This window comes from Salmo trutta, chromosome 34, assembly GCF_901001165.1.
Source record: "Salmo trutta chromosome 34, fSalTru1.1, whole genome shotgun sequence".
Classification (NCBI taxonomy): domain Eukaryota; kingdom Metazoa; phylum Chordata; class Actinopteri; order Salmoniformes; family Salmonidae; genus Salmo; species Salmo trutta.
The window spans coordinates 7,303,959-7,317,985 of record NC_042990.1 but is presented as its reverse complement, the minus strand read 5'-3'; the positions used below and the strand labels follow the sequence as shown (position 1 = coordinate 7,317,985).

Here is a 14,027-nt window from a genome sequence, read left to right as displayed (position 1 = left end):
TGAACAATAGGTAAGTAAAGAAATAAAAACAACAGTAAAAAAGAGTGAAAAATAACAGTAGCGAGGCTATAAAAGTAGCGAGGCTACATACAGACACCGGTTAGTCAGGCTGATTGAGGTAGTATGTACATGTAAATATGGTTAAAGTGACTATGCATATATGATAAACAGAGAGTAGCAGTAAGAGGGGTTGGTGGGTGGCGGGACACAATGCAAATGCCTTTTTGTCAGTAAGAGTGTCCATGATTGAGTCTTTAAATTAAGAGATGGAGATAAAACTGTCCAGTTTGAGTGTTTGTTGCAGCTCGTTCCAGTCGCTAGCTGCAGCGAACTGAAAAAAGGAGCGGCCCAGGGATGTGTTTACTTTGGGGACCTTTAACATAACGTGACTGGCAGAACAGGTGTTGTATGTGGAGGATGAGGGCTGCCGTAGGTATCTCAGATAGGGGGGAGTGAGGCCTAAGAGGGTTTTATAAATAAGCATCAACCAGTGGGTCTTGCGACGGGCATACAGAGATGACCAGTTTACAGAGGAGTATGGAGTGCAATGATGTGTCCCTATAAGGAGCATTGGTTGCAATTCTGATGGCCGAAGGTAATCTGTTTATAGTCACTGTGAACACTTTCTGCGCACTTGCAATGGTTTCTCTATTGTACTTGCAGCCACTATAGTTAAATCTAAAGAAGTAAAAAGTAAAACAAGTTCTATTTTATTTTGAGAATGTATTTGAAGTCAGAAGTTTACATACACCTTAGCCAAATACATTTAAACTCAGTTTTTCACAATTCATGACATTTAATCCTAGTAAAAGTTCCCTGTTTTAGGTCAGTTAGGATCACCACCTTATTTTAAGAATGTGAAATGTCAGAATAATAGTTGAGAGAAGGATTTATTTCAGCTTTTACTTCTTTCATCACATTCCCAGTGGGTCAGAAGTTTACATACACTCAATTAGTATTTGGTAGCATTGCCATTAAATTGTTTAACTTGGGTCAAATGTTTTGGGTAGCCTTCCACAAGCTTCCCACAATAATTTGGGTGAATTTTGGCCCATTCCTCTGACAGACCTGGTGTAACTGAGTCAGGTTTGTAGGCCTCCTTGCTCGCACATGCTTTTTCAGTTCTGCCCACACATTTTCTATAGGATTGAGGTCAAGGCTTTTTGATGGCCACTCCAATACCTCGACTTTGTTGTCCTTAAGCCATTTTGCCACAACTTTGGAAGTATGCTTGGGGTCATTGTCCATTTGGAAGACCCATTTGCGACCAAGTTTTAACTTCCCGACTGATGTCTTGAGATGTTGCTTCAATATATCCACATAATTTTCCTTCCTCATGATGCCATCTATTTTGTGAAGTGCACCACTCCCTCCTGCAACAAAGCACCCCCACAACATGATGCTGCCACCCCCGTGCTTCACGGTTGGGATGGTGTTCTTCAGCTTGCAAGCCTCCCCCTTTTTCCTCCAAACATAACGATGGTCATTATGGCCAAACAGTTCTATTTTTGTTTCAGACCAGAGGACATTTCTCCAAAAAGTACAATCTTTGTCCCCATGTGCAGTTGCAAACCGTAGTCTGGCTTTTTTATGGCAGTTTTGGAGCAGTGGCTTCTTCCTTGCTGAGCGGCCTTTCATGTTATGTCGATATAGGACTCGATTTACTGTGGATATAGATACCTTTGTACCTGTTTCCTCCAGCATCTTCACAAGGACCTTTGCTGTTGTTCTGGGATTGATTTGCACTTTTCGCACCAAAATACGTTCATCTCTAGGAGACAGAATGAGTCTCCTTCCTGAGCGGTATGACAGCTGCGTTGTCCATAGGTGTTTATACTTGCGTACTATTGTTTGTACAGATGAACATGGTACCTTCAGGCATTTGGAAATTGCTCCCAAGGATGAACCAGACTTGTGGAGGTCTACAATTTTTTCTGAGGTCTTGGCTGATTTCTTTAGATTTTCCCATGATGTCAAGCAAAGAGGCACTGAGCTTGAAGGTAGGCCTTGAAATACATCCACAGGTACACCTCCAATTGACTCAAATTATGTCAATTAGCCTATCAGAAGCTTCTAAAGCCATGACATAATTTCTGGAATTTTCCAAGCTATTTAAAGGCACAGTCAACTTAGTGTATATAAACTTCTGACCCACTGGAATTGTGATACTGTGAATTATAAGTGAAATAATCTGTCTGTAAACAATTGCTGGAAAATTCCTTGTGTAATGCACAAAGTAGATGTGTAGGTTAGTGTATGTAAACTTCCGACTTCAACTGTAAGTACAGTTGAAGTCGGAAGTTTACATACTTAGGTTGGAGACCGTTAAAACTAGTTTTTCAATCACTCCACAAATTTCTTGTTAACAAACTATAGTTTTGGCAAGTCAGTTAGGGCATCTACTTTGGTGCTTTAGGTGCCAAGGATTCGGACATGTTGCAGCAGTGTGTAGAAGAGAGATCCCATGATGTGAGAAAGGTGCAGGAGTGCATAGTCAGAGGGAGTGTACAGTTGGGATAGAGAAAGCACTGTGTGTCAACTGTGGGGGTGCCCATGCAGCTGGGGATCCGAAGTGCCCTGTGAGAGAGAGAGAGAGAGAGAGAGCGGTTGAGATTGCCAGAGTTTGAGTAGGGCAGAAAGTTTCCTATGCTGAGGCAGTGAAGAGAGTAGAGGATAGCCCAAGGGTGAGTGAGTCGACTGGGAGGCCCCCAATGAGTATGCCTGAGGGGAGCAAGCCAGAGAGGATGAGCTTTAGTAAAGTTGCATTTCTTGCGTTTATAGCTATGGTGATCAACTGCACTGCACTGATAGAGTGGAAAATCACAGAAGATAGATTATGTAGTTGCAGCAGCAGAGAAATATTTGGATGTGAGATATTTTCGTCAAGAAGATCTACAGGAAGTTTTGAGAAAGGGGTTCCTTCCTCCCAGGCAGATGGGCCTGGTGTAGGATCGTTTAGGGCCAAAGTAATGGGATATGTGCTATAACTTGTGACATTAATAGAATAATCATTTTATTTGCGGATAGTACTGCTGAATTTAAGTGTATATGTCTTTATTCCACTGTCTTATTGAATGAGATGACACATTTTGTTGTAGGACAATTCTGAGCTTGTGAATTGTGATTTATTATGGTTTGCCTTAAATTCAAAATATGGGACTGTCACTCCCATCGTTGCTCCCTATGCTTTTACTATCCCCTAGTGGATAAATGTACTACTGCAGTGCCACAGAAGCCGGAAGTGACGTGTTTGACAAGCTAACGCGGTCGTCTTGTTTGAAAGAGGTTGTTGAGTCGTCGGAACAACACATTTACAAATAAACCAGACACGTAGCTACGATAAATCACAGCTGACAATTGTAAGGACACCATTTTACACCGTAAGTTCATGTATTTTTATTCCAATAGCATGATTCATAGTATTTCATTCATCCTTTAGCAAGCTAACACGTTAAATAGCTAGCTATGGCTAACATAACAATCACTCCGCTTGTTTAATATAGCTAGGCGGGACTCGACGCTATCCAAGTCTAGACAGTTCAAGATTTTCTTTGATATGCAACTAATTTACACACGTTTCTATTTCGTGAATAACTAGCTAACGTTAGCTTAGTAGCCCTCTGTCCCATGACTTTACACATAGGAGTCGTTGAACTAAGTCGTCTTCGGTACTCAATAGTGTGCATTTGCAGCCAATCGGCAGGAACGCCCCCCCCGCCTTCTAACGTTCCTTAATGACCCCCCCCTCTCCGCGCATATCATTAAAAAAAAAGTTTAAACGGTGTGTATTTTGAATTTGTGAGATTTATTTTTTGATGTGATATGAAAGCACAGGGTTATATGTTTCTAGAAACAGTACCGCATTTGATAATCGATTCACGTGTAGATGGAGAATTTGGCTGTTTTGGCTTCCAGAGCCAATTCTCCTTTAAACAGAACATGCATGGTCCTTGGATCATAATGAGTAACATTAAGCTCATTTAGTTTATTACTGGGCTAGAAAATTAGTAGCTTGCATAACAAAGGTGCTTTTAATTACATTGACATAGTCCTCTATAAAATAACTGTTCTCAGTCCTCTTTAAAGTGAACTCTGGTAACAAAAAAAAGCTAAAGAGCTGTTCTCTTTGTATTCAAGCTGACCTTGCCTTTAAATGAGGACTCAACTCTTTTGCCAGTTCACTTTGCCTATTTTGTGATCCGAGTCATCTTTGCATTCACATTGCTCTGTTTAGAAAGGAACCAAGATCTTTTTTTCCCAACATTCACTCAATACACTAGGTTTTTACAAAGTGCAGGACAAGCCATTCCGTCAGAATGTGTTATTGGACAGCTAGATATACCATATACCTACTTACATTTTGAAAGCTAATCGATTGCATTTAGTTAAAAGATGAATCATAATAATTGTAATCAGAAGATACTTTTAACTTGTAGATATTATTGGTAACAGAGTAAATAGCAGAAGAATAATTGCAGATTAAATAATGCTGTTATTGAAAATTGTACACCCAATGTAGGCTACCGTCCCTTTAACTTCTATGGGCTTGGTTGGACTTAGCGTCCAACCAAGCCCATAGAAGCCAGTGGAATCGCGTGGCGCAAAATACAAATACCTAAAAAATGCTATAACTTCAATTTCTCAAACATATGACTATTTTTCACCATTTGAAAGATAACTCTTGTTAATCTAACCACGTTGTCCGATTTCAAAAAGGCTTTACAGCGAAAGCAAAACATTAGATTGTCAGGAGAGTACCCAGCCAAAAATAATCACACAGCCATTTTCAAAGCAAGCATATATGTCACAAAAACCAAAACCACAGCTAAATGCAGCACTAATCTTTGATGATCTTCCTCAGATGACACTCCTAGGACATTATGTTATACAATACATGCATGTTTTGTTCAATCTAGTTCATATTTATATCAAAAACCAACTTTTTACATTAGCATGTGATGTTCAGAACTAGCATACCCACCGAAAACTTCCGGTGAATTTACTAAATTACTCATGATAAACGTTGACAAAATACATAACAATTATTTTAAGAATTATAGATACAGAACTCCTTTATGCAAACGCTGTCAGATTTTAAAATAGCTTTTCGGCGAAAGCACATTTTGCAATATTCTGAGTACATAGCTCGGCCATCACAGGCTAGCTAATTTGACACCCACCAAGTTTGGGGCAACCTAAACTCAGAATTACTATTAGAAAAATTGGATTACCTTTGCTGTTCTTCGTCAGAATGCACTCCCAGGACTTCTACTTCAACAACAAATGTTGTTTTGGTTCCAAATAATCCATAGTTATATCCAAATACCTCCGTTTTGTTCGTGCGGTCAGGTCACTATCCGAAGGGTAACGCGCGAGCGCATTTCGTGACAAAAAATGTCAAAATATTCCATTACTGGACTTAGAAGCATGTCAAACGCTGTTTAAAATCAATTTTTATGCTATTTTTCTCATAAAATAGCGATAATATTCCAACCGGACAACGTATTCCTTCAGAGTGAAAGAAAAAAATTGAGAAGTCTCTTGAACGCGCATCTCAGTCTCACTGTCCCCAGGCAGGCCACTTACAAACTCTGCTGCTGTACTTTGCCCAGAGACAGGAGACACGTCATTCCGCTTTCTGAACGCTTTAGAGAGCCAATGGAAGCCTTAGAAAGTGTCACGTAACAGCACAGATGCTGTTATTTCGATAGAGATGCAACAGAAGGACTACAAATTGTCAAACAGGGCACTTCCTGCTGGGAATCTTCTCAGGGTTTTGCCTGCCATATGAGTTCTGTTATACTCACAGACACCATTCAAACAGTTTTAGAAACTTTAGAGTGTTTTCTATCCAAATCTACTAATAATATGCATATTCTCGTTTCTGGGCAAGAGTAGTAACCAGTTTAAATCGGGTACGTTTTTTATCCGGCCGTGAAAATACTGCCCCCTATCCCAAACAGGTTTTAAGAGCTGAAATGGATTTTGTACCCTATGTTGTGATTCTCACCAAATATGTTCTCTTTTCACACTATTCAACCCCCACAATTGAATAAACAGCTTATGAAGCTCTCTTAGCCTATAGATCACATATTGCAAACAAATAATCTGAACTGAAAACTCCTTGCATTTTAGAATTTCTGTGCATCCCTGACAATTGCTAATCATGTTTTTTTTCTGCAACATTGCTCATCATAATTTTCTCTCTTTTTTTGTGGCACCAATGTGAGGAGCTATGGCAGGGGAAACGGTGTTGCAGTAGCCTAGTGTGAGGGGCTATGGCAGGGGAAACGGTGTTGCAGTAGTCTAGTGTGAGGGGCTATGGCAGGGGAAACGGTGTTGCAGTAGTCTAGTGTGAGGGGCTATGGCAGGGGAAACGGTGTTGCAGTAGTCTAGTGTGAGGGGCTATGGCAGGGGAAACGGTGTTGCAGTAGTCTAGTGTGAGGGGCTATGGCAGGGGAAACGGTGTTGCAGTAGTCTAGTGTGTGGTGCGGGAATAATGACAAGTGAACCTGGGGAGCTTTGTGTTCTAATTGCCCTAAAAAAGGAAACAGAACGGAACTCTGAACCCTCAAAAGAGCTGCAAAAGCAAACCAAACTGAGACCATCTCGAGAGGTGGTCTGAGTTCGGTTCGCTTTTGTGGCTCTTTTGAGGGGCCGAGTTCCAACAGTGCACAATAATTAAGCGAACTGTCTGAAAGAGACCAAGTGTGAAAATACCCGTAGTCATATAGCAGACCACTCTTATCCAGATCCCACAGTTTCATACTTTTTGAACTGGTCCCCCGTGGGAATCAAACCCACAACCTTGACATTGCAAGTGCCATGCTCTACCAACTGAGCCACACGGGTTAATGCCTCCCCCAAATATCTTTAGCTTGGTTTAACAAATATTTTGTTAAGTAAAGCAGTATCCTTTTGATTATTATATTTGATAAAAGCTTCTTGTGCAAATTTTTCAAATGAGTGCTTGCTTACCTGTGATCTCCATTGTGCCACACCCCCTCTCGCCCTTTGACCTCCCTCCCCATTCCCTTCCTCCCCTTTGTGTCCCTCTTCCCCTCCCTAGGTCCCATATGGCTACACCCTTACCTCAAAAGGGGCCTGGTCTGGCTGGTATGCTCTCCCAGCAGCAGCAGTCCCACCTGCCCCCAGGCTTAGGCCCCGGCCAGCCTCCCATGCTCCCTCAGGGAGCCCTGAGAGAGATCTCCCCTGTGTTCCTCTGTCGTATCGGCCAGGAGACCGTCCAGGACATCGTCACACGCACCATGGAGATCTTCCAGATCACACGAGCCACACAGGTAATGCCAGTGTTTCCCAAAGGTTCGACACATACATTTTATACATTATGCTTTCACGTCATATGTATTAAAATCCGTGTCTCATTTAAATGTCTTCTGTTATGGGGGTTTGGGGAGAAATATTTCACCTGATGAAATGGTTAATTAAAGAATGATGCGCTGTCTGTCAGTCTCATCGTGTGTCCCCCCATAGAGATTCAAAATAATACTGTTTATAGTGTGTATATATAAATACAGTACCAGTCAAAAGTTTGGACACACCTACTCATTCAAGGGTTTTTCTTTATTTTTATTATTTTCTACATTGTAGAATAATAGTGAAGACATCAAAACTATGAAATTGCACATATGGAATCATGTAGTAACCCCAAAAATATACTTTATATTTGAGATTCTTCAAAGTAGCCATCCTTTGCTTTGATGACAGCTTTGCACACAATTGGCATTCTCTCAACCAGCTTCATGAGGTAGTCACCTGGAATGCATTTCAATTACAGGTGTGCCTTGTTAAAAGTACATTTGTGGAATTTATTTTGTTCTTAATGCGTTTCAGCCAATCAGTTGTGTTGTGACAAGGTAGGGGTGGTATACAGAAGATAGCCCTATTTGGTAAAATACCAAGTCTGTATTATAGCAAGAACAGCTCAAAAAACAATGCAAAACGACAGTCCATCATTACTTTAAGACATGAAGATCAGTCAATGTGGAACATTTCAAGAACTTTGAAAGTTTCTTCAAATGCAGTTGATAAAACCAAACGCTACGATGGAACTGGCTCTCATGAGGACCGCCACAGGAAAGGAAGACCTCAAGTTACCTCTGCTGCAGAGAACAAGTTCATTAGAATTACCAGCCTCAGAAATTGCAGCTCAAATAAATGCTTCACAGAGTTCAAGTAACAGACACATCTTAACATCAACTGTTCAGAGGAGACTCCGTGAATCAGGCCTTCATGGTCGAATTGCTGCATAGAAACCACTACTAAAGGACACCAATAATAAGAAGAGACTTGCTTGGGCCAAGAAACACGAGCAATGGAAATTAGACCGGTGGAAATCTGACCTTTGGTCTGAGTCCAAATTCAATTTTTTGTTCCAACTGCCATGTCTTTGTGAGATGCAGAGAAAGTGAACGGATGATCTCCGCATGTGTTGTTCCCACCGTGAAGCATGGAGGAGGTGGTGGGATGGTGTGGGGGGTGCCTTGTTTGCTGACACTGTGTGATTTATTTAGAATTCAAGGCACACTTAACCAGCATGGCTGCCACCGCATTCTGCAGCGATACGCCATCCCATCTGGTTTGCACTTAGTGGGACTGTCATTTGTTTTTCAACAGGACAATGACCGAACACACCTCCAGGCTGTGTAAGGGCTATTTGACCAAGAAGGAGAGTGATGGAATGCTGCATCAGATGACTCGGCATCCACAATCACCCGACCTCAAACCAATTGAGATGGTTTGGGATGAGTTGGACCGCAGAGTGAAGGAAAAGCAGCCAACGATGCTCAGCATATGTAGGAACTCCGTCAAGACTGTTGGAAAAGCATTCCAGGTGAAACTGGTTGAGAGAATGCCAAGTGTGCAATGTTGTCATCAAGGCAAAGGGTGGCTACTTTGAAGAATATAAACTATATTTGTTTTAACTTTCTTGGTTACTACATGATTCCATGTGTGTTATTTCATAGTTTTGATGTCTTAACTATTATTCTACAATGTAGAAAATAATAAAAATAAAGAAACCCTTGAATGAGTAGGTTTGTTCAAACTTTTGACTGGTAGTGTGTGTATGTGATATATACACACACTACCGTTCAAAGGTTTGGGGTCACTTAGAAATGTCCTTGTTTTCCATGAAAACATACATGAAATCAGTTGAAAAATGAATAGGAAATATAGTCAAGACGTTGACAAGGTTATAAATAATGATTTTTAATTGAAATAATAATTGTGTACTTTAAACTTTGCCTTCGTCAAAGAATCCTCCATTTGCAGCAATTACAGCCTTGCAGACCTTTGGCATTCTAGTTGTCAATTTGTTGAGGTAATCTGAAGAGATTTCACCCCATGCTTCCTGAAGCACCTCCCACAAGTTGGATTGGCTTGATGGGCAATTCTTACGTACCATACGGTCTTCCCTAAATAGTTCTTGCATAGTTTGGAGCTGTGCTTTGGGTCATTGTTCTGTTGTAGGAGGAAATTGGCTCCAATTAAGCGCCGTCCACAGGGTATGGCATGGCGTTGCAAAATGGAGTGTTAGCCATCAAGATCCCCTTTACCCTGTACAAATCTCCCACTTTACCACCACCAAAGCACCCCCAGACCATCACATTGCCTCCACCATGCTTGACAGATGACGTCAAGCACTCCTCCAGCATCTTTAAATTTTTTCTGCATCTCACGAATGTTCTTCTTTGTGATCCGAACACCTCGAACTTAGATTTGTCTGTCCATAACACTTTTTTCCAATCTTCCTCTGTCCAGCATCTGTGTTCTTTTGCCCATCTTAATCTTTTCTTTTTATTGGCCAGTCTGAGATATGGCTTTTTCTTTGCAACTCTGCCTAGAAGGCCAGCATCCCGGAGTTGACTCTTTACTGTTGAGACTGGTGTTTTGTGGGTACTATTTAATGAAGCTGCCAGTTGAGGACTTGAGGCTTCTGTTTCTCAAACTAGACACTCTAATACTTGCCCTCTTGCTCAGTTGTGCACCGGGGTCTCCCACTCCTCTTTCTATTCTGGTTAGTCAGTTTGCACTGTTCTGTGAAGGGAGTAGTACATAGCGTTGCCAAGAAACTGAAGATCTTGTACAATTTCTCACATGGAATAGCCTTCATTTCTCAGAACAAGAATAGCCTGATGAGTTTCAGAAGACAGTTATTTGTTTCTGGCCGTTGTGAGCCTGTAATCGAACCCACAAATGCTGATGCTCCAGATACTCAACTAGTCTAAAGAAGGCCAGTTTTATTGCTTCTTTAATCAGGACAACAGTTTTCAGCTGTGCTAACATAATTGCAAAAGTGTTTTCTAATGATCAATTAGCCTTTTAAAATGATAAACTTGGATTACCTAACACAACGTGCCATTGGAACACAGGAGTGATGGTTGCTGATAATGGGCCTCTGTAGATATTCCATTAAATATCAGCCGTTTCCAGCAACAAAAGTAATTGACAACATTAACAATGTCTACACTGTATTACTGGTCAACTTGATGTTATTTTAATGGACAAAAAATGTGCTGTTCTTTCAAAAACATGGAAATTTAAGTGACCCCAAACTTTTGATTGTGTGTGTGTATATTACAAACATGCATACACACACTGCCGTTCAAAAAGATACACACACTAGTTAGCGTCATTCTGTGGTTGTCCCCCCTCTTTCCCCATCTATCAGTTGCCTAACGGGGTGACCCAGAGCCAGGCTGTGTATCAGGACCGCTTCGGGAAACTCCAGGAGCACCTCCGTCAGCTGGCTCTGCTTTTTCGCAAGCTCCGCCTTCTCTACGAGCGCTGTGTGGAGATGACCTCTGACCTGCAGGAAGAACCCTCAGAGGTAGGGCTCAATTAAATCTATGTAAAAATAAAAAATAAAAAAAAATCCTCCATTACCCTTTCGCTCTACTGAGCCTATCCAAGCTGTACTGGGCTGGCTTGGTTATGCATTCACCATAGTTGCTGGAACCATGCTGGTATGGATCATGTGAAAAATGAAATATCCGAGCCAGCACAGTACGATTCGGGTCGGCCCTCTAGTGTGAATCAGGCACGTTTTGTCTTTCTGGCTATACACAAGCTCTACCTGTTTTTCTGTCTGTCTGTCTGTGCTTTGTCACCTTTGACAGTATATTGTCCTGTAGTTGTTTTGATGTGTGCCAACGATGTGATGAACTTAGTGTATCACATGTCTGTCTTTCCAGCTGGTGCCATATTTAAGAGAGGAGATGGCCCCTGTGAGAGTAGAGCCCTGCAGTCCGGCTGTAAGCCAGGACAGACAAGAAGTGCTGGAGGTTTGTGACGTGTCCACTTCGTCTGTATGTCACTGATTCAATATCGTTTGTTGGATGACAACCAATAGTTAGTACAGAGATGTTAGATTTCCTTGATTCTGATTGGGTTCTGTGTCATGGTCCCTCCCACAGAAGATGAGGCAGAAAAACCAGGAGATGAAGATTCTGATGGACCAGATGAGGAACCTGTTATGGGATGTCAACGCCATGCTGACACTCAGGAAATGACATCACAGATGAACTCACCCTCTCCCTCACTGCACTTCACGATGCCCTCCCACTAGGGGCCATGGGTTTTTCCTGACCCATAAAACTCTAGGCCCTAGTACCTCCAACCATTGTTGTACTTGTGTGAGACAGACCGCTAGAAGCTTTTGGTGATCTACCTTTACAGTTTGGTGCTTTCAGAGACATTGAATGAACTGAGTTTACTTAAACGGTTTTTACTACAAATGTTTTGTGCTGTCAGTATCTTTTTTTTTTTCTTTTTTTTTACTCCGATATGAGTTCAAACTTGCCAAGCCTCAGTTGAATTTCCTGCCTTTTTTTTTTTAGTGGTAAGCACTGACTCAGGACCAGCTAAATAAACTTGAATTCAGTGTTGTGAAGTTCACTCAGTGCACAAAAGGCTGATCTAGTATCAGCTTAACCTGCCCTTATTCTTTGTGTCCCAACTAGTGACTGTCACCTGTAAACTGAGTTGAAGACAATGGGATCTCATCACAACTTAGCCACTGGCAGCTATTTATCTCAGGTCTGAGTGTGTCTTAGCATTGTTATTGTGGTTAGCTTCCTGAGTGCTGGGCAACACCCACCTGCTTACCTTAAGGGTTGAGAACCTTGCATGCTGAGGAAGTGTCAAGCGTGTGAATCTATTTTTGTACACTGCGCAGGATCTCGGAGAAAGCACTAGGTTACGGAGTCTTTTTCTACAAAATAAATACATTGGAAAAACAGATTTTTTTTGTGAGAAATGTCTGCTTTGCCTTTTTGTTACTTTTAAGGGTCTGGTGAATGCAGTTGAAGTAATGCTTTGTGATGTCAGAAGTCTACGTGTGTCGAATACCGCCGTTTGCACTGTTTTTATTGGTCTGACAGTTACGTGAAATGAACCAATCGCTGTGCGACATTCTCAACTCGCCAATGTACTGTAGAAATACACCAGCTGGAGTTCACTGCACCAATAACTGTCCTCTCGGCGCCTTCCTTTGATATGAAATTCTGTCCCATTCAAACTGCAATGGGAGTGAATGACATCTTCAAGTGTTCATTCACCCATCGATGGAGAACCAATCACAGAGGACATAAGGCTTCCATCATATGTTTACTCCTCCAATAGCCTGTTGTCTCAGACCCCTGGAGGCGGAGTCTCTCTTAGCTTTAGGTCCCCTCCCTCCTTTTATCACCAGGGTCTGTCTACATTGAACCGCCAGGCCTCCACACAGTGTTTCTGTCTCGGTCCCTGTCACGCACGTTCCAGGTCCTTGTACTTCTTGCGCAGGACAGACACCTGGTCCTTGAAGAGCAGGGGGTCCAGGCGGAACTGGGAGTGGACCAGGGGCATATAGCCGAACCATCTGGCGAAGCTGTTCACACACTCCTGTCTCTGGGTAAAGTGCTCTGGGTTGGCCCACGGAGCGCTCATCTTCGTACCCTAGGAGGATGAAAGATGTGGAGAGAGAAGAGGGCGAGTTTGAAACCCAGGTCGTCGTACACACACAACATTAATGTACAGAAGGGATGTACAAATGGAATTATGGTTCTGTTTACCGTGGGAATGTATACCGTAGACAATTACTGGTGTCACAATTTCTCAATCTTATCTATAGGCTGATAAGGGTGTTGTACAGTATATTGCCTGTCAGAAAACTAGGGAACTGCTACAATTACGATGGCTAGTTGATCTCACGTCTGATACAAATAGGGTTGTTCCTATCTCCAGTCTGACAGAGTAGGACGAGATAACCGTCACTGTGACATACAGGCTGACATACGGTCTGGGATGATCTGATCTTTACAAAAATAAACCGGGGCAAGTTATTGTTACGCAGCAATAACTATCTGTGGCGAGGGATTTAATGATTATTGTTGTGTAAAAATACATCTCTAACAGGTTGAACTCTGTCTAACCCTTGTTAATAAGCGGTCTATCAAGTCATTCTGGTATTGGTTGATCTTAAAATTTGAGAAAAATGTAATGTAACCAACTTTTTTGGAGAAATATTATGCTTTATATACAGTATCACAACTACAGCAATAAGTAACTCATTGGTCAGACATCCAGCTGATGGGAGTGGCCTCACCTGTGGGCTGGGCAGCTCATTGGTCAAATTCACCATCGATGGGTGTCGCCTCACCTGTGGGCTGGGCAGCTCCTTGTACTGCTTCCTCTGGGCCACTTTGATTGGTGGCAGGTGGGTGACGGAGGAAACCAGGAAGTTCATGAGGATGTCCTCACAGTTGGAAGTGCGGTCCACCAGCGCCCGCAGTGAGGGGGGCAGGTAGTGGGAGAACAGGTAGTGATAGTACCTGATGGAGAGGAAATGGAAGGGTCAGAGATAACAAGGTGATCACTAAAATGGCAAGGAAATAGTTGTTGGTTGGGATATTGAACTGTACATTAAGCCTGGAAATACATTCTTCTAAAATGTAAGGCCTTCAAGTGACCTCAAGTAGTAGCCACGGCTCATAGACCATCTGTTTAATGATCTTAATTGGTTT

The 14,027-nt window shown here is 42.1% G+C and overlaps 2 protein-coding genes across 4 annotated transcripts in view; one reads left to right on the top strand and one right to left on the bottom strand.

Annotated features, from left to right (window-relative positions):
- Positions 1-2,623: 2,623 nt before the first annotated feature.
- On the top strand, positions 2,624-12,262 carry zgc:114119 (Med30 domain-containing protein). The gene is made up of 5 exons (XM_029731484.1): positions 2,624-3,380; positions 7,070-7,301; positions 10,694-10,852; positions 11,217-11,306; positions 11,439-12,262. The coding sequence occupies exons 2-5, from the start codon at positions 7,077-7,079 to the stop codon at positions 11,532-11,534; spliced, it is 570 nt and encodes a 189-aa protein (XP_029587344.1). The 5' UTR covers positions 2,624-3,380; positions 7,070-7,076; the 3' UTR covers positions 11,535-12,262.
- A 111-nt stretch (positions 12,263-12,373) lies between these two features.
- ext1c (exostoses (multiple) 1c) overlaps positions 12,374-14,027 on the bottom strand; it is a 75,561-nt gene continuing 73,907 nt past the window's right edge. For 2 of the 3 annotated variants that reach the window (XM_029731482.1, XM_029731481.1), the window contains exons 11-12: positions 13,610-13,835; positions 12,374-12,960 (exon numbers count right to left, since the gene is read on the bottom strand). In XM_029731482.1, coding sequence (XP_029587342.1) covers positions 12,772-12,960; positions 13,610-13,835 — 415 coding nt within the window. In that variant the 3' untranslated portion in view covers positions 12,374-12,771. The remainder of the gene's footprint in view (positions 12,961-13,609; positions 13,836-14,027) is intronic. The other variant, XM_029731483.1, reaches the window with a different exon arrangement.